Source organism: Myxine glutinosa, chromosome 9 (assembly GCF_964187855.1).
Source record: "Myxine glutinosa chromosome 9, kmMyxGlut1.1, whole genome shotgun sequence".
In the NCBI taxonomy this organism is placed as follows: domain Eukaryota; kingdom Metazoa; phylum Chordata; class Myxini; order Myxiniformes; family Myxinidae; genus Myxine; species Myxine glutinosa.
The window spans coordinates 21539357-21566920 of NC_136269.1; the positions used below are offsets into that span (position 1 = coordinate 21539357).

At 45.6% G+C, this 27564-nt stretch overlaps 1 protein-coding gene across 9 annotated transcripts in view; it reads right to left on the reverse strand.

Annotated features, from left to right (window-relative positions):
• RUSF1 (RUS family member 1) overlaps nt 1-27564 on the reverse strand; it is an 89336-nt gene that overhangs the window by 33515 nt on the left and 28257 nt on the right. For 8 of the 9 annotated variants that reach the window (XM_078784162.1, XM_078784159.1, XM_078784160.1 and 5 more), the window contains exons 5-12: nt 25032-25077; nt 20414-20446; nt 20147-20261; nt 19829-19930; nt 16166-16236; nt 15616-15800; nt 13343-13400; nt 12549-12616 (exon numbers count right to left, since the gene is read on the reverse strand). In XM_078784162.1, coding sequence (XP_078640288.1) covers nt 12549-12616; nt 13343-13400; nt 15616-15800; nt 16166-16236; nt 19829-19930; nt 20147-20261; nt 20414-20446; nt 25032-25077 — 678 coding nt within the window. The remainder of the gene's footprint in view (nt 1-12548; nt 12617-13342; nt 13401-15615; nt 15801-16165; nt 16237-19828; nt 19931-20146; nt 20262-20413; nt 20447-25031; nt 25078-27564) is intronic. The other variant, XM_068129497.2, reaches the window with a different exon arrangement.

Sequence of the window (27564 nt, forward strand, 5' to 3'; positions counted from 1 at the left end):
TGTGAAGGACTATTGAAAGAGGCCTGATTGGAGAGCGCCCTGCGTTAAAGGACTTGTCGTTGTGAACGCATTGCTGGAACGGCGCATTGCAGAGGACTTGTGAAAGTGGCGCATTGTATTGAACTATACGAGGCACGCGTACAAAGCGCCGATATATCTATTATGTACGCGGCCACCGGCCACGCCAGTGTAATCGCCCAGCTTACTGATCCCCCCGATAATTGTCCGATCCGCGCCAACGACACGCGGAGAGCTTGTCTGCCGTCTACCATCTTCTACGTGGCATGAGTCGGGGACCGGAGCGGGCTGTGGACGCCATCTGTGGACCCTCAACCCGACCATCTACAACCCCCGTGTGAGTCTGAGTCTGAGTGCGAGTGCGAACGGGCCCGTGTCCAGGGATAAGTTAAGATTGTTATAAGGCTGCCCTGTGTATCTGCTTCTTCTTCTTCACTGTACATTGCTTCTTCTTCTTCTTCTTCTTCATTGTACAAAGTGTGTAATAAATTAATTGTTCTTCCTGTTTCCTCTTAATTCGACCATCTTAGTGATTTCTCCATTGGGTAAGCGTGGCACGATCACAACCGCTCCAATCGGGTTAGTTACTGTTAACGGCCCGAATCGCGGCTCGCTATCGCTCGGCGTGTCCACTAAAACCGTGGTTCGGGTGGGGTTATTTCCTTGCTTACCGGGAGGCGCTGGTAATTAGGTACTAGGACTAATTCGACCTACCACCCTATTCAGCGCTGACCGGAAGCAACGTGATAGCCCCGGATCGCGTCGGCTAGTAAAAAGACAAGGGGATTAATCCCCCCTTGGTAAGGGGAAGGCCGACGTTTGGAGATCTGCAACAATATATATATATATATACATATATATATATATATATATATATATATATATATATATATATATATATATATTGTCGCGTAACCGTGATTAACACCACAGTTACGGATGACCGATTTGCGAGACTTTAACTCCCGAGGCGAACACTCAATGGCGGACTCAAGTTCAACACCAACGCGCGGAATGGCGGGGCGCAGCGAAGGCTCCGCAACCTTATCTATTAAAATCAAACACCCAGGAAAACTGCGTTCAGATATTATGTACAAAAAGTAATATAAGGGTTTATTAGGAAAAGTAAAGCCAGTGAAAAAGCCCGCCGGTAAATCTAATAACTCTAATAAACCTAAATCGGGACGTCCCCACACGACTGACAGCAAACACAAACGAGGGAGATTAATCACGAAAATAACACGTCCCGTCGTTCAAAATATACGCGGAGATCGGGCTTATCTGTCTTTGTCGTCTTGTATTGTTGGTGTCCAGCACCGCTCCTTCCGGCCCGATCGCACACCACGAGGCCCCTCGCTCCAAGCACCACGCGTCCGACGCAGGCCAGCGGCTCCACTTGACCAGGGACAGGAAGGACTCCTTTCAACTCCACTCGACTCGACGACGCGGGAGTGCTGGCAGCCAAGTGCCAACGAACTGCTCAGTGCCAACTGGGTGTGCTCTCGGGTGTCTCCTGCGACTCCCTACAACCCGAACTGCACTCGAACTGCGACTGGAATGGCGTGTCCTCTCCAACTCTCCACCACCGCTCAACTCTCTGGTGCCTGCCTGCGTCTGCCAGTGCCTGCCACGAACTCAACTCAACTCAACTCAACTCAACTGCCGAAATGGCGTCCGACCGTCGCCTATATTGGTGGCCGATGACGTCACATTCGCGCACCCCTCAGCCAATCAAAGCCTCCCGCGACTCCTGACATCTCCCCCGTTACGCGACCCTGCGGTCCTGGCATAACACGTGCCGGCCAGGTTTGTAGGCCTTGGAGGTGTACACGGTGGCGGCCAATTGTGGTGGTGTTTTTGACCTGGTTTCCTGTCAATTTAATACGAAGTCCTTGTCAGGGAAAGGGGATTATTTAATGTTGCGCTAAGGACCTAACTAATGTTTATGTGGTTTGCAGTGCCATAAAGGACAAAGGTTTGATTACTAGGTGAGACTCACAGGGGCGTTACCTTTAACCCCTCACTATTTAACACTCGAATCTCCAGGTAGATCCACACTCATACATCTTACCCCGACAACCGCCTGAACATCAATAACTTATTACATGGAGAGTCCCTGTCACGACAGCCGAATACCTACCTATTCAGATCTACCTAGCTCTAGATGTTGCATTACCAAATTCATAACACAGCCCCCCCCCTGGAACCGTAGCTCCTGCAAGGTTCACCGCAGGGCTACCATTCCAGCCTTCACACTTACTGTCACACACTTAATTAACCTATGAAATAAATCAGGAAGGGCTGTGGGAAGTGAGTCGGACTACCTACCTACACTTCCTTAACATGCTGAACCCCTTAACCATCATGCAAGTATGTACATCTTCTTCGTTGTTCCTGTGGAGGGAGGAAACAACAACACACAACACTAACTTAACCACAAAACTTAACCATCTTTCCAAACTCAAAACTCTAACCTTTGTACATACCCCGGTCTACAGACCGCGTCCCCCGGTGGATGCCACAAGACTCAACCTTACCTGCGGGCCATCCCCAATGCATCCCCCTAAATTTCCACGGGCCCTGTCCAGATGTTACAGGTGAGTGACACGGCTCGGTGGATTTCGCCCACATTCATGCTACACAGACCCCTTAACCACTCATTCTCATTCCATAGGTCATCAAGGCATTTCAAAAATCAATAAGGTTCTTATTTCAATACACCCCCTGCAGGACCATGGCATTGATGTCATTCACGTGTGTGTGCATTCCTCAACTAGGCAGCGGGGAGGTACCGCACAAAAAGATGGTGGGGGGCACATCAGGCTGTGGTGCCCGCAGTCCCAAAAACAAGTCAACCGACTTACAAGTTCATTGCCCCCCCCCCTTTACCTCTTGGCCCCATGACAGCCCAACAGCCCCTTTCCGCCGTTACCTCGCCGGTGAGGGTCTCCACACACACCAGGCTCCTTTGCCTCCTGCTTTCGCGCAGCAACACGGGTCACCGGGGGACTTCCTCACCCCGCGGCGCCCAACCAGACCCTCCACCGACGAGCTCCAATTTCCAGTTACCACCGGCTGCCAGGGGTAATTGCCGCAGAGGGGGGCCCGCAGGCATCGCTCCTCAGAGCTTGCTCTGTACCTGCGGACACACACACCTTCCCCAACCACAAGACCCCAAAACACACTTCCTCCCCCACTGCCATTCAATTCTCCACACAACTCAGCACAATTCAGTACAATTCCATAGATGGTGTAAAAGGTGTTACAAGGCTTGCCATGGCCTGCTACATGTGAAATTCCCCCAGTTCACATTTAAACCATCACATCTTCCCAAAAGCACATTTCCAAAAGCACAATTATCACCCCTCATTATCTCCAATAATTATCATCACACACTCTCCAGGTTCCACTCTCACGACCACATCAAAACACCTAACCACAATACAAAAACATACGCCACCCACAAGACACTGTGGCTCCCATTCCATCCCCTCACCGGCCATGTCATCACTCTCACCCACCTCCCAACTCCAATTTACATGTCCCCAATTTCCAAAGCAAGTCCTGAAGCCTGGGACAGTACTCCTCAAAACACTCACCTCAAGTGCAGGTAGTTGCAGGTTGGTCAGGTTCAAAGTGCAATCCACCCTTCACAATCCCAAAATTTCACATTGGGCCTACCAAATCCTTCCAAATTTCTCTTTTGTCCCCACTACACTGGCAGGTATGTGGATCCGCATCCAACGGTGATCATCACTACACAACTACCTATGGCCACGACAGCTCTGCACCTCTACCGTGCAAGGGTCACCGGGACAAGGTGAGCAGTCAAAACGCCAACATGGCCCATGAGTGTCCATAAGGGTGCGACCCACCATCCATCCTTCAGCCCCCCTGCGAGGAACACAGCTGCAGCAGCCCCAGCTGGCCAATGTGGTGAGCACTTGCTGCCACAACACACACTACCGCACACACAACCTCGGCCCTGGGGGGCACGGTCGCAGTGCGTGGCATCCCTACAGCCACGTCCCCTGCACCTCCCCATCATCCCCCAGTCCGACTACAGAACTGCAGCCCCCCCCCAGTGCTCACCCACACTTGACCACACCAAGGTCCAGTCAACAGCCATGCTCCACCAGGAGACCCCCCCCAGAAGACATGGTCCACACACCTCGGACACACACAGCACCACGTTGACCCTCAGGCTACACAACTACATCCCCATCATCCCGCGTCCCAAATATCAGCACAGTTGCCCCCGCAACCAGTTGAAAGCTGTCTTGCTACCCTATTAATTTCATCACAGCCTCCAACACTTTGGTCTACACACCTGGATCAATAATGGCGTCACTGTACAGTGTCCACCATGGCATTTCAAAATCCACCCTTAAATTTGCATCTAACCCACAGATTACCCATGCCAACCATTTGTCACATTTCACTAACCTCACCAAAGAAGGATGCTTTGCCATACACATGCCAGCCGAGCATGGCCCATATGCTCGGCTCGTCGTTACACATCTCCCGATTCACATCCCCATGGCTCTCTTCCCAACCCGAGAGTCCATAAATCACAACGGAGCATCTGTGGAAGGTCGCTCACACCATCACGTTCCACAGATGCCCCAATGGTTTTCCGGCAGGCTATCTCCATCCCTGTCCATTCGGTTTGACCCGCGTCCATAGACCAACCACCATGCCAGGTCACCACATGCTGGTTGTCCCAGAGTCCCTGGAGGAGAGTGCCAGGCCGCATGCCCGGGTGGTCACCACATCAGTCCCAAGTTGGCCGTCCGCAGTGCCACCACCAAAGCGCGACCCACAACACCTCCCCCTAGTGGTCCTCAATATTTGCCATCCCAGGCTTGAGAAACCACCTCGGACCCCCCTGGAGGTCTTAACCCCCACCAGGGTCCGGTGACCCTGCCGGCCCGAGCCACCAGCTCGGACGGCGCCCCGACGGACAAGGGACGCCACACTCCACCAGACCCCCCGTGGGACCCAGGTCGTACCTCGACACCCAAGGCTGGACCCCACGTCCAAATCTCGCCATCACAGCCCCCCAGCTGGCCGGCATACCCAAATTTTGAAAGGGGCAACTTTTGCCCGAGGCCATCACCCATGACCTCTCCATGTCCAAATCCCGCAGCCCGGGGACCAATCCCCACCATGGCTGCTCCAAATCAATTTCCCATTGTAATTTTATTTTACATTTTATTTTACAAATTTTCATTCCCATTGCCAACCCGCAGCTGCAGGGAACAACCTCTACCACCGGTTGTTCTGCCCCTCCCTGCAGTTGATCCAAATTCCCTACAGGGACCAAATCTCCAGAAGCTCTATCTCCCGATCCTCCAAGATCCAAATCCAGCCCGGAGCCAACACACTCCCCCAACTGGTTGTCCAATTTTGGAGCCTCTGTTTCCAAATAGCAGTGTACAGTGAGCGTCCCCTCGGTCATTCCAACCACCTCCTCGGACCAACTCACCTCATCTCCCAGGCTCCTTTGGGCCTGAACAAGCTCTACCTCCATGGGACTGTCACAGGTCTCCAGCCGCTGGATCAACTCATCCTCATCATTAGAAATCATTCCTGGCCCCGCCAGGCTTTGATCAATATCCCCAATAAATACCCGGTCCGGCTCTATCGCATGGACCCCCAAAAACTCTACCCCCTCTTGCTCCGCACCACCGCCCTGGTGCTGCACAATTCCAAATTCATCCCCCGGTTGGGGTGTTGTGACATCCACACGGTCCCGATAAACAACCAGGCCAGAATGTGGGAAACATTCCCCATTACAACTCTCACATTCCAAATTTCCTTCCCCGCTCACCTGTGGACTCTCCACGTTTACCTGCAGGCATTCCCCCTCTACCTGTACACATTCCCCATCCACCTGTGGACATTCCCCATCCACCTGTGGACATTCCCCATCCACCTGTGGACCTGCGGTCTCCCCATTTACTTCAATTGCCATTCCCTGTGCAATTCCCAATTTTGCCATTCCCGGCTCCTGAGCCCCGTGCACATCTGCATGGGCCGTACTCTCTCCTGTTCCCAATCTAGCTTCCCCCCGTTCCGATTCAATTTTTGCCACCTTTGGCTTCTCCTGTGCCCCCATTTGAGTTTCTACTTTACCCTCAAATTTCCCCAGTCTGTCCGTAATTTGGTTTTGCACTCTCCCTTCTATGCCATCAATTCGTTCCCCCAGCTGCTGTGCCATTTCCCCAATTTTTCCTTCCAATTGTTCATTCCTTTCCTTTATTTCATTCCTCCATTCCTTCCCCTGGGACTCCATTTTATTTTCCAACCCACTTTTCATTTGTCCCATTTGTTCCTTCAATCGATCACTCATTCCCTTCATTCCTTCCCTACATTCCTTCCCCTGGGACTCCATTTTATTTTCCATCCCACTTTTCATTTCTCCCATATCTTTTTTTATGTTATTTTCCATCCCTTCCATTTTTCGAAGCAATTGACCCAACATCTGGTCGGTTGTCGGGGCCGTTCCTACTACTCCCGGCTCCCCGGTAGGGGAGGGGGATAAGTTGGTGCTCGGGACGAGGGAGGTTCCAAGGCTCACCTCTACATCTAATTCCCCTATTTCCGGCTCACTCCCGACGCTGACGGAGGCCTCGCTGCGTACTTCCATCTCATCAATTTCCGACATCCGCTTTCCGGAAGATTGTTTCCCGCGCGCGTATTTATTTTAATAATTCCAGTAACACAATTTAAATTTGACGAAGACACGATGTCGCGCTCCGTTTGCCCGATTGATTATTAAATTTCTCCGCCTCGACTATAAAAATTTTGCGTTCGAACGTCGGGCGCAATGTACGCCCGACCGTGTCGATGTCTCCCCGCGGACAAAAAAATTTGTCCGACCGTGTCGATGTCTCGCCGCGGACAAAAAATTTGTCCGACGGGTTCAAATCCTACACTCCTGACACCACTTGTCGCGTAACCGTGATTAACACCACAGTTACGGATGACCGATTTGCGAGACTTTAACTCCCGAGGCGAACACTCAATGGCGGACTCAAGTTCAACACCAACGCGCGGAATGGCGGGGCGCAGCGAAGGCTCCGCAACCTTATCTATTAAAATCAAACACCCAGGAAAACTGCGTTCAGATATTATGTACAAAAAGTAATATAAGGGTTTATTAGGAAAAGTAAAGCCAGTGAAAAAGCCCGCCGGTAAATCTAATAACTCTAATAAACCTAAATCGGGACGTCCCCACACGACTGACAGCAAACACAAACGAGGGAGATTAATCACGAAAATAACACGTCCCGTCGTTCAAAATATACGCGGAGATCGGGCTTATCTGTCTTTGTCGTCTTGTATTGTTGGTGTCCAGCACCGCTCCTTCCGGCCCGATCGCACACCACGAGGCCCCTCGCTCCAAGCACCACGCGTCCGACGCAGGCCAGCGGCTCCACTTGACCAGGGACAGGAAGGACTCCTTTCAACTCCACTCGACTCGACGACGCGGGAGTGCTGGCAGCCAAGTGCCAACGAACTGCTCAGTGCCAACTGGGTGTGCTCTCGGGTGTCTCCTGCGACTCCCTACAACCCGAACTGCACTCGAACTGCGACTGGAATGGCGTGTCCTCTCCAACTCTCCACCACCGCTCAACTCTCTGGTGCCTGCCTGCGTCTGCCAGTGCCTGCCACGAACTCAACTCAACTCAACTCAACTCAACTGCCGAAATGGCGTCCGACCGTCGCCTATATTGGTGGCCGATGACGTCACATTCGCGCACCCCTCAGCCAATCAAAGCCTCCCGCGACTCCTGACATCTCCCCCGTTACGCGACCCTGCGGTCCTGGCATAACACGTGCCGGCCAGGTTTGTAGGCCTTGGAGGTGTACACGGTGGCGGCCAATTGTGGTGGTGTTTTTGACCTGGTTTCCTGTCAATTTAATACGAAGTCCTTGTCAGGGAAAGGGGATTATTTAATGTTGCGCTAAGGACCTAACTAATGTTTATGTGGTTTGCAGTGCCATAAAGGACAAAGGTTTGATTACTAGGTGAGACTCACAGGGGCGTTACCTTTAACCCCTCACTATTTAACACTCGAATCTCCAGGTAGATCCACACTCATACATCTTACCCCGACAACCGCCTGAACATCAATAACTTATTACATGGAGAGTCCCTGTCACGACAGCCGAATACCTACCTATTCAGATCTACCTAGCTCTAGATGTTGCATTACCAAATTCATAACAATATATATATATACAGACTTGGCATTTAATATGGAATATTATTTTTTCTTGACTTGGGCTTACTTTCTGAACTCAGTATATCAATCTGGTGAGTTTCTTTTACGCTTCGGTGATTTCTTTGTTAAAAGAACCATGTCACTGATTGTCTTTCGCAGCAAGAAGTCAATAACAGGATAATATCACAGGTGGCGTGACAAAATGTAAGGACAGGTACATTTGACGATTGGCTTCACAATTGTGTATATAAGGGTTGTTGCGTTCTGTATTAGTGGAAAACAAGTGCTGCACATCTACAAAAGTGATTGCCGCTTCCTCTGGAGATGGTCCGTCAACTCGACAATGCTGTTTGTCATGGAGTGGTGGCTTTACGAAATTCCGGCATGAAACAGCGTGCTATTGCTCAGCAGTATGGCATCACTCAAGGTCAGGTGTCAAAGATCCTGAAACGAAATGCTCAGAGGGGTGTCCCTACTCCAATACCGAGGCCAGGATGTCCCCACAGAACCACAAGGAGAGATGATCGCCAGCTGCACCGGTTAGTCTGCAATGGCCGTACCAAGTCAGCTAATCGGCTTCGGGCTGGGTGGCAGCAACTGACAAATGTGCCTGTATCCAGAAGGCTAGTCAACCAACGTCTGGTTCAAGCAGGCTATCGTGCCAGGCGTCCCCTGAGAAAGCCATGCCTGACCAGACAACACAGCCAGCGCCGATTGCAGTGGGCCAGAGAGCACCGTCAATGGCAGCCAGGACACTGGAATCACGTGACCTTCAGTGACGAGTCTAGATTTCCGGTCTATCGTCAAGATGGCCGCAACCGAGTGCACAGACAAGTGCATGAAGCCTACAACGAAGATTGTATTGTGCCAAGAGTTCAAGCTGGAGGTGGTGGGGTAACCGTTTGGGCTGCTCTTCATGCAGGGGGCAAAACTGACCTGGTTGTTCTGAATGGAAACCTGAACCAGTTCAAGTACAGGGCCATTCTGGAAGAAACATTGCTTATATTTGCTCGTGCAGCCTTTCGAGGAAACTTTGTCTTCCAAGATGACAATGCCCGGCCTCATCGTGCTCGCATGATCCAACAGTTTCTTGCTGACCGTGGTGTCGAGCATATGGAGTGGCCTGCCATGTTCCCGGATATGAATCCGATAGAGAACTTGTGGGCAGAATTAACGCGTCAAATCGACAACTTGGACCAGCAGCCGACCTCTGTGCGTGAATTGCAGCAGACTATTGTCACTGCATGGCAAGCGATTCCTGTCCAAACCTTGGCAAATCTCGTGAACAGCATGCCTCGACGTGTTCGTGCTCCCCTGAATGCTCGTGGGGGTTACACGAAGTACTGAACTGTAATTTTACTGTCCGTAATCCCAGTCATAATTTAACTTTTGTTTTTGTTGAAAAAAATTTGGCTAATGTGCAAAATAAAGAGATACTTCTGGAAAACGTACAGAAGTTTAACACAGTACTGTCCGTGAATTAAGTTCAATATCAGTTTACATCAATTTCAAGGATCAATTTATTTACTTCAAAATGGCAAATGTGATTTTGTTTCTTTTGAAGATCACATTAATAAAATCTAGAATAATTTCAACATAATTCTAATGAACTTTTGGTTCTAAGACATCTTAAAAAGTAAGTTCACCCCCACAAAAAAATATTCCATATTAAATGCCAAGTCTGTATGTATGTATATATATATATATATATATATATATATATATATATATATATATATATATATATATATATATATGTATATATATATATATACAGTCATCCCTCGCTATATCGCGGTTCACTTTTCGTGGCTTCGGTACATCGCGGGTTTTTCTCGCTAGTATATGTAAAATTATATCGCGGATTTTTCGCTATATCGCGGGATTTTGCGGTATAAATGTATTTTTATATACTATTATTTTAAATATTTTTGTGGTAAAATAAGCATTTTCTAGCCTTAAAAATTAAAAAATAAGAAAAATACAGCAATTAAAACATATTACAAGAAATAAAATACTGTACATAGTGTACAGTAGAAGAGTAGACAAAGAGAAAAAGAGTCGTGCGTATGGAAAACGCAGATGCGGCAGCTTCCACTTGCGCTAGTTACCCACGTAATGGGTAACTGTAATGCTCTTTCTGGCTGTGCAGTACATTCATCATCGTCATCACCTTCATCGTCATCAGTACTGCACAGCTAATTCATCATCATCTTCATCACGCAAGTTGTAGTATTGAAGAGCCGGGGCTCTTGCCTGATACGGACAAAATGACGGGCAAGACACAAACTCGTCCGAGAAGATATTTATTCTCAAAACCAACTCGGGAAACTGAAAAGCCCGTTTATCGGGCTGCATTATAAAGCACAACCAGGAACCGAAACCGAAAGCCACGCCTCTCAAGCGTGGCGTGCTTCGGTGGTCACGTGATCAACAGGTGTAGCTAATTATACCCGCACGCGGGGCACGGTCACGTGACCAGCCACTCTGGCGCCGGGGATCCCCGCCGGTGACGTCACCGGCTGGAGCAAGGAGATTCTAATGCTGGTCTTGCTTGGGGAACCCATGGGTCGCTACAGTATCTTCAATGGTGAGTACCCATTAGAATTTTATATGTTGTTAAAATTACGTATGTTTAAGAGTGTAAAAAGTGTTTAAGAGTATAGGAAGTGTTTATAAGAGTGTGAGAAAGGTTAATAAGAGTGTGGGAAAGGTTAATAAGAGTGTGGGGAGGGTCATAAAGCTTTAAAAAATATATAAATAAAAAAATAAAAATATGGTCGCTACTTCGCGGATTTTCGTCTATCGCGGGGGGTTCTGGAACGTAACCCCCGCGATAAACGAGGGATCACTGTATATATATATATATATATATATATATATATTATATATATATATATATATATATATATATATACATATATATATATATATATATATATATACATATATATATATATATATATATATATACGTATATATATATATATACGTATATATATATATATAGAGGAACCTTATGATCAACTCAAGTCTATACGAGCAAAAGAGCTGTATGAGCATCCATGCATGTGAGTTCCACCCATTGGTTGGACAATTCGCCTGACTCAACCCAAAATTTCTAAACTACGACCACCAATTTGGGAACCTTTTAGAATTACCCTGAAGAACCCCATAGACTACTTTAGAATAACCCTTCAGAACCATTTAGAACCCTTTCTCTCAAGAAGAGCTGTTACTGTGGATGTTACACAGGTTTGCTGTTATTTCTGACAATTTTACATTGGGGGTAAGCCAGGGGTGGGAAAGCAAAGATGAGACAGAGTTGGGAGGGTGAAGCTTCTTTGTGGAGTTGTCAGACCTGTATGTGTGAGTTTACTCACAGTAAAAGTGTGTGTTTGTGCGTGTGTATGTGTGTGTGTGTGTGTGTGTGTGTGTGTGTATATATGTGTGTATGGAGTGGATGACCCACTCCCCAGTGTGTGTGTGTGTGTGTGTGTGTGTGTGTGTGTGTGTGTGCGTTTGTGTGTGTATGCAAGTGTGTGTGAACATCACTGTCGAGGATGGAGGGTGATGCAATCACCCTACAGGAAATGCTGCTCGGTTGTTTAAAACTCCCCCAAACAAGATTTCAAGTGGGTCCTTAGAGGTTAAGAGGGCCAAAAAAAAAACATTTCAGTCATTATAAAAATAGTAATCATGGAATTATGATGTAAAAAAGAACATTGAAGTATATCTATATTAGGAGAGATGCTTGTCTGTCTGTCTGTCTGTCTGTCTGTCTATCTTTCTATCGCCATTTTTTTAAAGAGATGGCGAGCATCCGGATCTTCGTCACACTTTCAGCGGTTCATTAGTGAGTGTTTTAGGCAAAAATGTTGAAATATTGGGGAAAAAAAGTTGGATTTTTTTTTTATCCCTCAAAAGTGCTTAAGCCTTTGCAACTTTGTAAAAGGTAATATTAAATTATCCCCGACCACATTCCTTGGTGGATATTTAAAAAAAACATTGATTTCTTCAAAATGCCAACAGGATTAGAACAGCACCGGGCAACACTGGGTTACCCCTGCTAATGTAATATATAGAATCAGAATTTAGGATCCCAGCAAAGGCTAATAGGACAACTTTCTAAATCACACTTTAGGTGTACTATCATAATTTTAATATTTCAATAATAGCACAAAAAATGAAAGTTAGAGTTTTCAACCAATGTCTCACTTTGATATACAACCAATGTCTCAACCAATTATAGCCATTCGTCTATAATGTAAAGTTGCTGTGATGTCCCATACTTACCACGTGCCGGTGGAGAAATCAGGTAGTGTGGGTTGAGCGCTCCACGTGCTCTCCGCAGATCCGAGATACTGGTAAAAGTACAAAATCATGTACAAGGATAAATATTTCATTGGAAAGGTGTTTCTCATTCATAGCTGAATAAATTAGTCATTCACAAGCTGATGACTTTATACAGCATTAATGTTTTGGCTGATATTTTGGCTTTGTGGGTCTTTCTTGCTGTTCAAACACATGGTTCATCATCTTTAACTAAAATAAAAAAAAATTGCGATTTTTGAATTTTGAAAAAAAAACAAATTTCGATTTCAAAACAAAAGGTTCATAAAACGATGATGATGATCTTTAGATGCCATGCTCAGAGGATGTTTTCCGAAGGTCCTAATTGTTACATCGTACTCACAACGTGCAAATTGTATTAGTTTAATCTCATCTGGTGATTGCCATACAAGTGAATACATACTAAAAGTTCCTCTTGTCCCTCATAATCTACATACAAATTTGTGGTGGTTCGTATGCAGTATGCGGCTGCTGGTTGCATCATTTTCTGTGGGCTCCACTGTTGCTGATGCAAGGCCTCTCTATATCCAGTCATCTAGTACTCTAGATCTAGTACTTTTTCCTGCCTCAGAAGGCTGTCGAATGTCGAATCCGCGAATGTCGGGGTTTCACGGTATTTCAATAATTTTCCAATTGCGTAAAAATATATCGTGTTAACAAGACGTTTGCACGATCTCAATCCTTTTTCTTTCAGTGCACCAGTCTTTCATTACTAGTCTGATTGTGTGTGTGTGTACCTGTAGATAACTTCATGAAGTGGTACTCCCAGACAGATCTCTATTCCACTTGTCCAAGCTGCAAACACAGAAGACACATTTTTCATTTTTCGCTCTTCATCTTCTCTGAGTTTCATACTCCTTTATCAATGCAGCACAGTGTGTTATCATACTAAAATACGCAATTTGGTGTCTGTCTGTCTGATGATTTTTTGACTGCGATACATTCGATCGTTACTTATCCAATCTCAACCAAACTTGACAGGAGGACTAAAGGTCACACAATGAAGGTTGTAGGGCATTTATTTGCTCCCCTCCCCAAGGGGGTTTTCTCCCCCAAGCGGGCTTTCCCCGCCATTATCGCTAATGGAAATACACCTCAACACGCAGCTCCATGTTAAGTTAGCTTCATCGTGGCGTTTTTCCAAGGCTGCTTCTCATAACAAAATGAATGATAATAGCATAATATTGTTACGTGTGTGGGGGTAGGTAATGAAATACCTTAGTCCAGATAGAATTGTATAGATTAGCATGCTCTGTATGCCATGAAGCCACCTCGATGTATCTAAGTTTGGGCCGGATGTCTGTGTAAGCGTTTGTGTCTCCATGCGAGGGGTGGAGCTATGCTAATTAGATAGGACATAAGGATAAATTCCCAGTGTGTCATTGCCCTTGTGATTTTTCCCTTTGTTCTTATAAAACATTTACTTGGCCAGCCATGCACTCGGCACGTAATTACAAACAACATAATCGCCGACGGTACCCAGACACTACTACCACGCCCAGCCAAATCTTCTCGATGGGCGTCAAGAATGGCCGTGAGGCCACACCCCGAAGGACGATTGGTTGAGAAACGATGGGGCAATGCGACGGCGCTGCACGATTGGTTGGAGTGTGACATCATCGTCAAACATTCTAGCACTGGAGGAAAAAGGCGAAGCGACCGCCATTTTCCCCTCTCTCTGTCCTGGGTTCGTGGAAGGCAGATGCATCTATCTATATCTATATCTATCTATCTATCTATCTATCTATCTATCTCTCTCTCTCTCTCTCTCTCTCTCTCTCTCTCTCTCTCTCTCTCTCCTCTCGACGGAGGCGGCTGAGCTTGGAGTGGTCATGCTTTGATTCTCTCTCTCGCTTGTTCTGGCTGGGAAAAAGAACAGGGGTGCTTCGTGCCGTGTGCCGAAGAAGTATCGGAGCTTTGTGGAGTGTGAAACGGTCGGAGGCTGAGAGAGGACGTTTCGCCACCGCTTCGCGGCTCGTTGTGCTCACTTGGCGACTTGGCGCCATCTTGTTCATGCCGACGCTCAGTCGTTTTGCCGACCGACTGGAGCCATTCAACCACCCCAAGTATCTTCATAGAACTCAGAGCTGAGTATCGGCTAACTCACACAACCTTTTCTTTATTTCGTTTATTTCTCCCTGTGTCATGTAATTGTGTCTGAGTGGGTGTGCCCCAATTAGGAATTAGATTTTACCTTCCCTTTCATTTTTATTATCCTGGCATTATTTTCATTAAATTCATTATTTGTTGCATCCTCAATCCCTTGTGTTCTGTCTTGTTTATCCGTGGTAGGTTTGAGGACACCCAGTGAACTCCATACAGGTAAGCCCTTGCTACCCTCCACCCCCACACGTGCTAAAGAGACAACACCGCCAGCGATTCGGCTTAGACGCCTCGGAGTTAAAGCTAGGTTGGCCATCCATTACCCAGGGGTCTTAACCCCGGGGACACGACAATATTAATGTTATTACAAAACAATATCAATACCAATAATGTCGCACCTCCACAAGGGGTTTTTTCCTCCTTGAACAAACGTCGTGTCAACGTTTATAAATAGCTTATCATGGCGTTTTTGTGGGAGTAACAGCCCAACGGCCTCCACCAGAAGTAAAAAAAATATTATAACCCATAAGCACTTTTTAAACAGTTGCTAATGCTTTTTATAACAATAAACAAAGAAATTTGGAGGAATCCGGACATCACTCAATGCTTATCACATCGCTGAATGCAACCGATCACCCATGTCCTCATCCTTTCAATGACCTGATCTAACATGTTATAATATCATGCATGTTCTGATCCTTTCAATGGCCTAATCTAACATAAGTAATAGCAATAATAATTGGCAATAATAATAAGGATAATAACATGACTCCCCCTGCCGCTCCCATAGTAAATGGGTGTACTAGTAGTGCAAATAAGCAAATAAAAAGTGATGTAAAGCAAAGGAAAATGGAGTGCAGTGAAGCATAGGACAGTAGCGTGAATATAATACAGTGCAGTACAGTACGTGGCCAAACAGGTTCCTTGTAGTTGATAGCACTGGGGGGTGCCACAGTACGTGTGTTCAGGAAATGCTCAAGAAGCAGGCGAAGACGCGCCTGGTTCAAGCTTGGCATGACGAGGCAGCGCACGGCACATGTGTTAGCATACAGGTGCACACAGCACAGCAGCACCAGCAGCAGGAGAGAAATTCTAGGATCAGAAAGGGCAAGGTCAGAGATAATGCAAAGGGAGTTGGATATGGTGTAGGAGGTCAATAAAGTGCAAAAGTAAAACAAAGGAAGAGAGTTACAGGTAGTGAAAATGCATGAAACAAGTAAAAACAGGTGAGAGCTCAGGGAATTAAAGAAATTACCTCATTTCAAATCACTTTACTCTCTTCACTTCTCTTTCTGCTGTTCCCTTTGCTATGTTGCGTCCTGTTCCAGTCTGTGTTCTAGCTCTTCCACGAGCCTCGACTACATATCCAAATTTTTTTTAGAGGAAACAATGAAACAGTGGTACATAAGGAAATGAGTACAATGGTAGATCAGGTATGAGATTGTTGGAATGAATACCTTGTGTTATTGGTGATCAGGTATGTGAGCAGCATCGAAATTATGAGGGCGAAGAGGTTAACAAGAGTTTCCTGTAAAATACAAAGTAAGACATACATACATATACATCTCACATTGTGTACAGTATTAGATTTTCTTATTTCGCCTCCACATATTATGGTGAATCCACAATTGCAAAAACACTGAAAACATATTGCGATAACATAACTTTATAAAAAATACTCAAACTTCTGACATTGTCTTTCAACCTCTGGGGATGCTTCTAATTGTTGTTAGAAGTGTGATGTCATACAATTGTGATGTCATACATACAATTGTGTTGTCAGTATTCTTAAAGGGTTACTTTGATGAAAATTTTGAAAGATTAGCTTTTGGATTTAAAATGAAGATACTACATAGGTAATAACTAACAAACAAAAAAACTGTACATGTGTTTGGTGTTTTTTTTCTAATTTATTTGAGACGCACGGCCGAAGAGGTCAAGTGAATTGGTACCGGCTTGAAATGAAAAAAACAAAAAACTCATGAGCAGGGCAGGCATTGTGCTCCGTTTGTGATGTCATTGTAAAAACATGGACATAAACGGTTTATTTTTAGCATTAAGGCACGATTCATGCAACATTACTGCAAGCTAGGATCACGTGGTACACTACCTCACACAATTGTGGTTCTTTAGGGGGCGGGACCTCTGAGGCATAAAATGCACCTGAAAATAACTAAAATCTTTGATTCAAAAACTTCCTGCATGGAAAAACGTCACCAAAGCAGTTATTTTAAATACCATTTGCATTGATTCCAATGAACATAAAGATTTCGTCCAATAAATCTTTACCCATTTGAAAATTAGAGTTAAGGCTAGATTGGGTCCTCTGAGTCTTTTGAGCCCATCCCGTGTGCAGCAGGAGATGGGTATTGTAATTACTTCTGTGTGTCTGTCTGTCTGTGTGTGTGTGTGTGTGTATGTGTGTGTGTGTGTGTGTGTGTGTGTGTGTCTGTGTGTGTGTGTGTGTCTGTTTGTGTGTGTATATGTATGTGTGTGTCTGTCTGTCTGTGTATGTGTGTCTATCTGTGTGTGTATGTGTGTATGTGTGTGTGTGTTTGTGTCTGTGTCTGTGTGAATGTCTGTGTGTGTGAATGTCTGTGTGTGTGTGTCTGTCTGTGTGTGTGTCTGTCTGTGTGTGTCTGTCTGTGTGTGTCTGTCTGTGTGTGTCTGTCTGTCTGTCTGTCTGTGTCTGTCTGTCTGTCTGTGTGTGTCTGTCTGTGTCTGTCTGTCTGTGTCTGTCTGTCTGTGTCTGTCTGTCTGTCTCTGTGTGTGTGCATTTCTGTGTGTGTCTGGCCAGGCTGTAACTTTTTTACCATTTGAGTTTTGTCATAAATCTTTCACCAAAACTTTATTGTGATAATATGGAGAAGCCAAATGAATAATTTTGTCAAAAGGTCAAAGGTCAGCATCACAAAAAAATCAAGCGTCATCCAATTGACCTGACATTTCAATTTCCCATTTGAGTTTTGTCATGAAATTTTCAACAAATCTTTATTATGACAGTATAGAGAAGGAAAAAATAATTAGTTGTTGAAGGTCAAAGGTCAGCGTCTTTCAAAGGTCAACTTTGAAAAGGTCAATGTTAAAGGTCAAAGGTCAACTTTCATCCGATTGACCTGCAATTTTAAGCATTTGCATATTCGGTCACTGAGTTGGTACACCAATCAAAAGCAAGGAGCCAATTGTTGTTTTAGATCTAAACCTCAAAGGTCAAGGCTGCATAAAATCATCAATTAAAAGATAAAAAATAAACTGTTTCGTTCTTTTGAGCATACAGAAGAAGACGAAGATGACTGAATACAAACGGACGTGGATGGGCTTTGCATTTTCACATGCTTTCGAGCTAAAAGATTGGTCTTGAGTCTCAATTAGAACATTTCCTGTTTTAGGGTGGCAGAAGTGGGCGAGGAAGGGTTGGGGGTAGAGGAATGGTTAAATGCCTCTCCCACCCAATTTCAAATTATAACGATAGATTCTACAGTAATGACAACGACATAACAATACCGATTATTAAACATGAGGCCTACTATTCTTATGCCGTGCTCCCAAATATTCTCCAAGTCGGGTTTTTTTACTTGCCGGAAAAGATTCCGGCAAGTATGTTGATCGGTTGGTTTGTCTGTCTGTCTGTTTGTCTGTTTGCAACACTACGTCCACACCGTTGCACGTAGAATCGCCAAACTTTACACACATATTTGTCTTGCCCTGGACAAATAGGTCTGATAATAGCCCACGCGGAGCACATTATCATTCTCTTGGCTTTGGATTTTCGCTGCGCACAGGACGACCTCCTGCTCTGTTCTCTCTTTGTCTCATGGACGACACGATTCTCTTTTTTGCCGAGGATTTCGCTGCGCACAGGACGACCTCCTGCTCTGTTCGATCTTGCCTTGCCTGGGATTTTGCCACGTGGACGACACCCTGCTCTGGACTCTCTTGTTTTAGCTCCAACAACACGTGTTTTGCCCTTTGTTCTTCGTCGACACCAATCGCTTCTGCGCCGATCTTTTGCACCATCCAGCTGACCTGCAAGCTTGTCCAACCTGTGCTGAAGTTCGTCCATACCAACTTCGAGGCGGCGGTTCGTCCTTCAGACCTTACCTCATCCAGGCTGCATGTCATGATCGAGCCGCGAGCTGCGCACACCAGACCACGTGGTCACCAGCGAGGCAATTCCAGCACGTACATCGCTACGCCCTTAACCAGTGTCTTTTTCCCTGTGAGTGTGTGTGTGTCAGAGTGTGAAGGCGCCAAGTCGGGGTTATTAGTAGGTAAGAGTTGGGAAGCTGTATCTTCGTCTCTGTTTCTCTGTGCCTTCTAAATAAAAGGCTGTACATTTTGTTGTTACTTTCCAACCTGTTCGGTACGCCTTTTCTCCATTGGCCTAGCATCATCCGGGACAGCATTTGGCTAGACTCAGGTCCATAAAGACTCTCTCGTGAGCAGGCCGTTGATGCTCCTATGGTTGGCAGGGAGTGCCCCAGAAGCAATGACGGAAAGAGAGAAGCAATCATATGTGTGGGAAAATTGCATGCTCAGTCGGGGTCGCCCAGATAGCTCAGATGGCAGAGCACTGGTACAGTTTTCCAGATACATGTGTTTGGAGAAGGATTTGATATTGGAGAAGAGGAAGGATTTGATATCCGAAGTAATGATGGATTCCATGACTTTGCTGATAACTGGGAGCAGGCTGATTGGTCTGTAGTTGCAAGGATCTGTTTTTGCACATTTTTTGTGTAAAGCAGTAATGTTTGCTGATTTCCAAGATGCTGGCAGATGACCTTGAGCTGGCAGTCTTCCTCCAAAGGAGGGACAAATCCATGTCCGCTATTAAAAACACCACTTCCTGCTCTGGGCATGTAATTTTCCCACATATGTCAATTAATTATTTATAATCCTGTTCATTTATATAATTGTGTTACTACACCTCCAGTGGTGTTTATAATAGTGGATATGGTTATTATGCATTCAATCCTAATGGCCGCTCACTCTTACCAGCCTGCACATGGCAAGCATGGTGAGTCGGCCAAACCCCCTCTCGACACGAGTTGAGGGAAGTCTTCATCTTGCACTGGAATGAAACAGGCCGGGTTTATGTTTTTAGTGGGAATTGTGTCTACCTGACTGCCATCCTTTGCAGCAACATCAGCCATATTTTCCCTGCGAGCCTGGTGCAAGGTAAGTGCTGCTCGTGTTGCTGCTCCAGCCACACCAACCATTGCCTACAGAAGACACAGCATATGCTGAGGTCAGGTTTCAATGGTCAGGTGTGACCTCAAGAGGCATCGCTTAGTGAGGTTTACTGTACCAAGCAAGAAAAACGAAAAGTACAAATTAATAATCAATCAAATGAAATTGCAAGAAGCCCAAAGACCAAGAATATTTTGGTCTGCAAAGGATATAAATATTTTCTGAATATGATGGAGGGGGAGGATCACCTTGGCAAGACTAGCAAAGCAGAATAGAACGATGGAGAGAGCAGGAACAGTAGAGATGAGGGGTATTGTTGCTTCCAAAGCGATCGCGAAGTCATTCGTCACATCAGCAGCAAGTCTAGGCAAACACGAGGCAAGTGTGCAGAAACATCCAAACAGGAGGAAAAGCAAAAATAAAAAAGGAAAACCAGATGATGTAAATAACAAGCATTTATGAGAATAGTAAAATCAACAAGTAAACAAAGTGTTTTTATAATCAAACAGACTTACCTCCACTTCTTAGCATCACAGTCAAGCACAGATCTGTGGACGGATATACAAAGTTGGGCCTTTGTAAAAAAAAAAAAAAAAAAAAATCCTGCTCCATCCCCTCTAGTCTACACAGCAAGAGTCAATTTGCCAATCAAATGAACAGGTGGATATAAACGAGGTTTACAAAGATGAGCAAGTACTAAATGAAGGACAAGTGATGAAGAATCAATGGCAATGCAAATAAGAGTTGACAGTGACAGGGCGACTATGATGATGATGATGATGATGATGATGATGATGATGATTATGATGGAAGTCACGTCGAGTCCGACGAAGACGTGTTGGGTTATCATGTCTTGTGGCGAGCACAAGAATGCGCAGCAAGGCCACAGTCGCAGCTGCACACGGTCTCCCGCACGTGTCGCACTGGAATCTGGAATCTGGTTGATGCCGCTTGGTCCGGACTCTTTCTCCTCAAGCGGGCCTGGTGGATACGCTCACATCTCACCTCCTCGAATTTTCTGATGCCTTTGTTGATAATCTTTCTCCAAAACGAGCGATCTGTGGCCTGGTGTTCCCACTTGGCCGGGTCAATATCACAGCTTTTTATTGTAGCGTTCAGCCAATCCTTGTAGCGCTTTCTACGTTTCCCAATGCCACCTTTGCCCACAGGCAGTTCCCCATAAAATAACTGTTTCGGAATCCTTCAATCGCTCATTCTTAAGGGGTGACCAGCCCATTGCAGTTGTCGTCTTTTGATCATACTCTCCACCGATACACATAGGCCTCAAGCTGACACCGTGTAGCGTTCAATCCCGTTCCGAGGTCAGAGAGACTAAAAAATAATCACTGGTAATCTGAGTACGTGCCGAGTTGTGGCACATACAAAAAGTTTAACGAACAGATCCTGCCAGTTTGAAAGTTTTCCACGCGTTTATGTCGCACTACTTTGTCTTGCATCGAAGGCACTGATGTTGAATCTAGGCCTATCAGAACACTTGCTTGGGTCACATGACATACAAAATGGCGGCGCCCATGTCACGCTGAATGTTTAGTCATGGCCTCGGGAAAATCGCGTTTAAAGTGCTTCATGCACTTTGAACACGTCGTGAATGACATAACTTCGCTGCTTACGCCTCTTAGATGGAGTAAATATCGTGAATGCCTGCAAACGTGGCTGCAATTGGACGGTGAGTGTCACAATCTTGCCAACAGACACCAGCATCTGGTCAACGTCGAGTTCACCAACACCTCCACGAGTTTATGATACACCTCCACGAGTCTAGGATCTACCTCCACGAGTCTACGATACACCTCCACGATACACCTCAACGAGTCTACAATACACCTCCACGAGTCTACAATACACCTCCACGAGTCTACGATATACCTCCACGAGTCTAGGATCTACCTCCACGAGTCTAGGATCTACCTCCACGGGTCTAGGATCTACTTCCACGAGTCTAGGATCTACCTCCACGAGTCTAGGATCTACCTCCACGAGTCTAGGATCTACCTCCACAAGTCTACGATACACCTCCACGAGTCTACGGTACACCTCCACGAGTCTACGATACACCTCCACGAGTCTACGATACACCTCCACGAGTCTATGATACACCTCCACAAGTCTACGATACACCTCCACGAGTCTACGATACACCTCCACGAGTCTAGGATCTACCTCCACGAGTCTAGGATCTACCTCCACGGGTCTAGGATCTACTTCCACGAGTCTAGGATCTACCTTCACGAGTCTAGGATCTACCTCCACGAGTCTAGGATACACCTCCACGAGTCTACGATACACCTCCACGAGTCTAGGATCTACCTCCACGAGTCTAGGATCTACCTCCACAAGTCTAGGATCTACCTACACTGCTAATTATACCCCACGTTATTGTGCAGGGTGGGACGAAACGAGCTCTGTTGTACAATGTCTGCATCGGTGGGTGATATTGGATATGCATCCGCCTGCGTTCGATGTCAACCCACTGTTTACGTTTGATCTCGATTAAAGGTCACATGACAGAGGTAAAACCTCAGATGTTTCAAACTCGAGTTATGATCTGCAAAAATATTTTCAAAGGGCACATGTCCTGTTACACCCAAAAATCTAATCTGTCCATCTTTGCACAGCAGGCCATTGTGGTGTCAAATTTGGTTGTTCTTGTATCACTTCGGACAGTTCTCTCGAACAAACCCGTGACACAAAGACAGCAGATCGATCTCCCAGAAACGACCCAGAGATCCCCCACATCTAGGATGGTGTGATCCACCTTCACGAAGTCAGGGCCACGTCAGAGATGGAGAAAGAGAGAAACAGGGACAAGAGGGAAAGGGACGGTCCATGGGGACCAATCGGAACTCTGACCCTAATAAAGCGCTGACCTGACGAATCCGGGCAGCAGGACAGAATGGGGAAGATTTTGCCCCCGAAGTGCATTGGGGGGAGGAGGGGGAAGGGTTCGACCACCATGAAGAAGCATCCACGATATTTACTGTCAAGTTTGATTGAAATCCCTTCTCTCGTCCACAAGTTGTTGTGGTAACCAAGATTTTAAATTAAAGGTCACATGACCATGGTCCCTTTGACCTTTTCAACCCAAAATCGAACCAGTTCATCTTTGCATTACAGTTCATACCAATTTTGTTATCATACCAATTATTACAGTTCATACCCTGATCCCTGGTGTTGGGCTAGCGGCTAGGGTGCCAGCTTAGGATCCAAGGATCCTGGGTTCGAATCCCGGTCGATCGCTGAATTAACGCCAGGGGGGTTGACTCAGCCTGTCATTCTTCCGAGGTCGGCAAATTGAGTACCAGTACACTGGTAATTCCCTGTGTATCGTAAAAAGGTGACAAACAGGGTTGGCGGCAGGAAGGGCATCCGGCCGTAAAACATTGCTTCAAAAAGGGAACCAAAAAACAACAACAACCACGGTCCCCGAAAAGGCCAACCCCCGCTTTGCGAGGAAAAATGGCCTCTAAACGGTGGTATACCAATAAGCCAATCCCATAAGCGGTTATTCTGGAAACGAAAGTCTGGTACGGACCGACAACCGGACGGACAACCATCCTGCGGAGGCATAAAAACGTGCACTGTATACTAATTTTAATAATAAAATGCTCACTATCACCTTGCTGTTCTACCTGAGCTAAATAATTGCTGATTAATTCTACCTGAGATTTTTCAAGTATATTGCTTGATCTTGTGCATTATTCTGTTTGTCTGTCTGTTTGACTCTCTGTCTGTTTGTCTGTTTGTCTGTTTGTCTGTCTGTCTGTCTGTCTGTTTGTCTGTTTGTCTGTCTGTCTGTCAGTCAGGCGCCTACAGGTCACAATTTTCAACGGATCTTCACGAAACTTCACCAAATGGTAGAGTTGATCATAAGCAAGAAGCTTATTGTTTTTGGGATCAAAAGGTCAATAGGTCAACATAGGCCAAAGTTCACCAACTTGGTCGAATTTGTAAAATCCTCAATTTTCATCCAATTGCCTTGAAATTTTAAGAAGATTTGTGCTACTTGAGCCCGTGGACATTCAGAATTTTCGCGTACATCGAAGCCTGCATCTTTGCGTATTGACACGACGGTGAATAAACTATCATGCGATTTACTATGGCATTATTATTATCTATGGATTGATACTTATTGTATCAATGGATTATCATGTATTCATCGGATTCATACGGCCGACCATAATACCAAGCTTCCCTACTCTACATTCACGATGCTATCCCTGGTCATCATGCGGTCCCCATATGCATCTGGAGGCATTTTTAGTGTCGCCCCCTTCATCAGTTGTTTTCCAGACAACCACGAAACGTCGTCAATAAGCAGTATCCCTTCCATATGCCAAGCTTACCCATTTTCGAGAGGAGATCTCTGATGGTTTCGGAAATATTTTGGGTTAATTTCGGAGAAATTCATTGAATTTTACAGTAGGTACGTACGACAAAAGTACATTTTTTACATTTCCGCTGTATGATGCGTGCGTAAGTAAGAGCCTTCAAAATTGACAGGGCCACAGAACCATGGGAGGATCTATGCCTAGCATAAATTCCTAGGCTGAATGATATGTACTGACGGAGATACCACGCTGCAAATTCGGCACCGGAGCTAAAAATCCTCCTTTTTGACTCTACATGACCCAGTTTGACGTGGTCGTTCACGGAAACTGGCAGGATTTCAGAGTTAAACTTTTAACACAAGGTCAGGCATGTTGTATACAATAAAACAATGCATAGAAATCGTAGTCCCACGAGTTCGGAACGAAACTCATTTTTTTGGCACTATTTCAGGCCTCAGCTTGAGGCCTAACAGCCAGATTTATTTAGCACCTCCATATTGGAAACCTTTCCTTCCACGTTATGTGCAGAATTTTCCACAGACGTCGTTGATGCGTGGCTTCTCGCTGACATATGTGGTGGCTATAGGTTGTGACGGCTTCTATAAGGGCTTGTATTTGGCACAAGTTGAAACACGTGCGTGCACGCACGCACACACACACACACACACACACACACACACACACACACACACACACACACACACACACACACACACACACACACACACACACACACACACACACACACACACACACACACACACACACACACACACACACATACCCTTTCATCCAAGCGAATCCGATGCGACCAAGCATCCCTACTCCATCTGCAGAAAACAAGGAGTGGTTTGTTATCAGCACTGTGCAACTTGTACATAAACCATGGAAGAAAATGCAAGAGCAATGATCGTGGCCAGAAATTGAGTGATAAAATCAACTACAATAAGTAAATACAGCAGTAATTATGTGAGCTACTGTACACAAAGACTTGTATCCACCACAATGTACTCAGAATAGTACAAAATATTGCTTACAAGATCACTTGCATTTTGCTCGAAACTAACTCATTATTGCACAGAAACCTCTCTTTCAAGGAGTCAGTCCTCCGTTTCTTCTTCATTCTTCACTGACAACGGGCACCAGGATGACAGTTTATGGCTGGACCAAGGTTAAAACCCTGGCTAGATATCTCCGTGACGGGTGTGCGTACCTGCCTAGGCCATCCTGAATTTTACCTTGAGATGGCAGTCCAGTGGCATAACGAGTAGCGCGCTGGCCTCACAAGCGAAAGGACCAGTGTTCCAGTCCCATGTGTGGCAAAACCTTTTAAAAACAAGGTTCCTTACTCCAAATGCTAAAGCAAGGTTCCTTACTCCAAATGCTAAAGCGAGGTTCCTTACTCCAAATGCTAAAGCAAGGTTCCTTACTCCAAATGCTAAAGCGAGGTTCCTTACTCCAAATGCTAAAGCAAGGTTCCTTACTCCAAATGCTAAAGCAAGGTTCCTTACTCCAAATGCTAAAGCAAGGTTCCTTACTCCAAATGCTAAAGCGAGGTTCCTTACACCAAATGCCAAAGCGAGGTTCCTCACTCCAAATGTTAAAGCAAGGTTCCTCACTCCAAATGCTAAAGCAAGGTTCCTCACTCCAAATGCCAAAGCAAGGTTCCTCACTCCAAATGCTAAAGCAAGGTTCCTTACTCCAAATGCTAAAGCAAGGTTTCTCACTCCAAATGCTAAAGCAAGGTTCCTCACTCCAAATGCTAAAGCAAGGTTCCTTACTCCAAATGCTAAAGCAAGGTTCCTTACTCCAAATGCTAAAGCGAGGTTCCTTACTCCAAATGCTAAAGCGAGGTTCCTTACTCCAAATGCTAAAGCAAGGTTCCTTACTCCAAATGCTAAAGCAAGGTTCCTTACTCCAAATGCTAGAGCAAGGTTCCTTACTCCAAATGCTAAAGCAAGGTTCCTTACTCCGAATGCTAAAGCAAGGTTCCTTACTCCAAATGCTAAAGCAAGGTTCCTTACTCCAAATGCTAAAGCAAGGTTCCTTACTCCGAATGCTAAAGCAAGGTTCCTTACTCCAAATGCTAAAGCAAGGTTCCTTACTCCAAATGCTAAAGCGAGGTTCCTTACTCCAAATGCTAAAGCAAGGTTCCTTACTCCAAATGCTAAAGCAAGGTTCCTTACTCCAAATGCTAAAGCAAGGTTCCTTACTCCAAATGCTAAAGCAAGGTTCCTTACTCCAAATGCTAAAGCAAGGTTCCTTACTCCGAATGCTAAAGCAAGGTTCCTTACTCCAAATGCTAAAGCAAGGTTCCTTACTCCAAATGCTAAAGCGAGGTTCCTTACTCCAAATGCTAAAGCAAGGTTCCTTACTCCAAATGCTAAAGCAAGGTTCCTTACTCCAAATGCTAAAGCAAGGTTCCTTACTCCAAATGCTAAAGCAAGGTTCCTTACTCCGAATGCTAAAGCAAGGTTCCTTACTCCAAATGCTAAAGCAAGGTTCCTTACTCCAAATGCTAAAGCAAGGTTCCTTACTCCGAATGCTAAAGCAAGGTTCCTTACTCCAAATGCTAAAGCAAGGTTCCTTACTCCAAATGCTAAAGCGAGGTTCCTTACTCCAAATGCTAAAGCAAGGTTCCTTACTCCAAATGCTAAAGCAAGGTTCCTTACTCCAAATGCTAAAGCAAGGTTCCTTACTCCAAATGCTAAAGCAAGGTTCCTTACTCCAAATGCTAAAGCAAGGTTCCTTACTCCGAATGCTAAAGCAAGGTTCCTTACTCCAAATGCTAAAGCAAGGTTCCTTACTCCAAATGCTAAAGCAAGGTTCCTTACTCCGAATGCTAAAGCAAGGTTCCTTACACCAAATGCCAAAGCAAGGTTCCTCACTCCAAATGTTAAAGCAAGGTTCCTCACTCCAAATGCTAAAGCAAGGTTCCTCACTCCAAATGCCAAAGCAAGGTTCCTCACTCCAAATGCTAAGGCAAGGTTCCTTACTCCAAATGCTAAAGCAAGGTTCCTTACACCAAATGCTAAAGCAAGGTTCCTTACTCCAAATGCTAAAGCAAGGTTCCTTACTCCAAATGCTAAAGCAAGGTTCCTCACTCCAAATGCTAAGGCAAGGTTCCTTACTCCAAATGCTAAAGCAAGGTTCCTCACACCAAATGCTAAAGCAAGGTTCCTTACTCCAAATGCTAAAGCAAGGTTCCTTACTCCGAATGCTAAAGCAAGGTTCCTTACTCCAAATGCTAAAGCAAGGTTCCTTACTCCGAATGCTAAAGCAAGGTTCCTCACTCCAAATGCTAAAGCAAGGTTCCT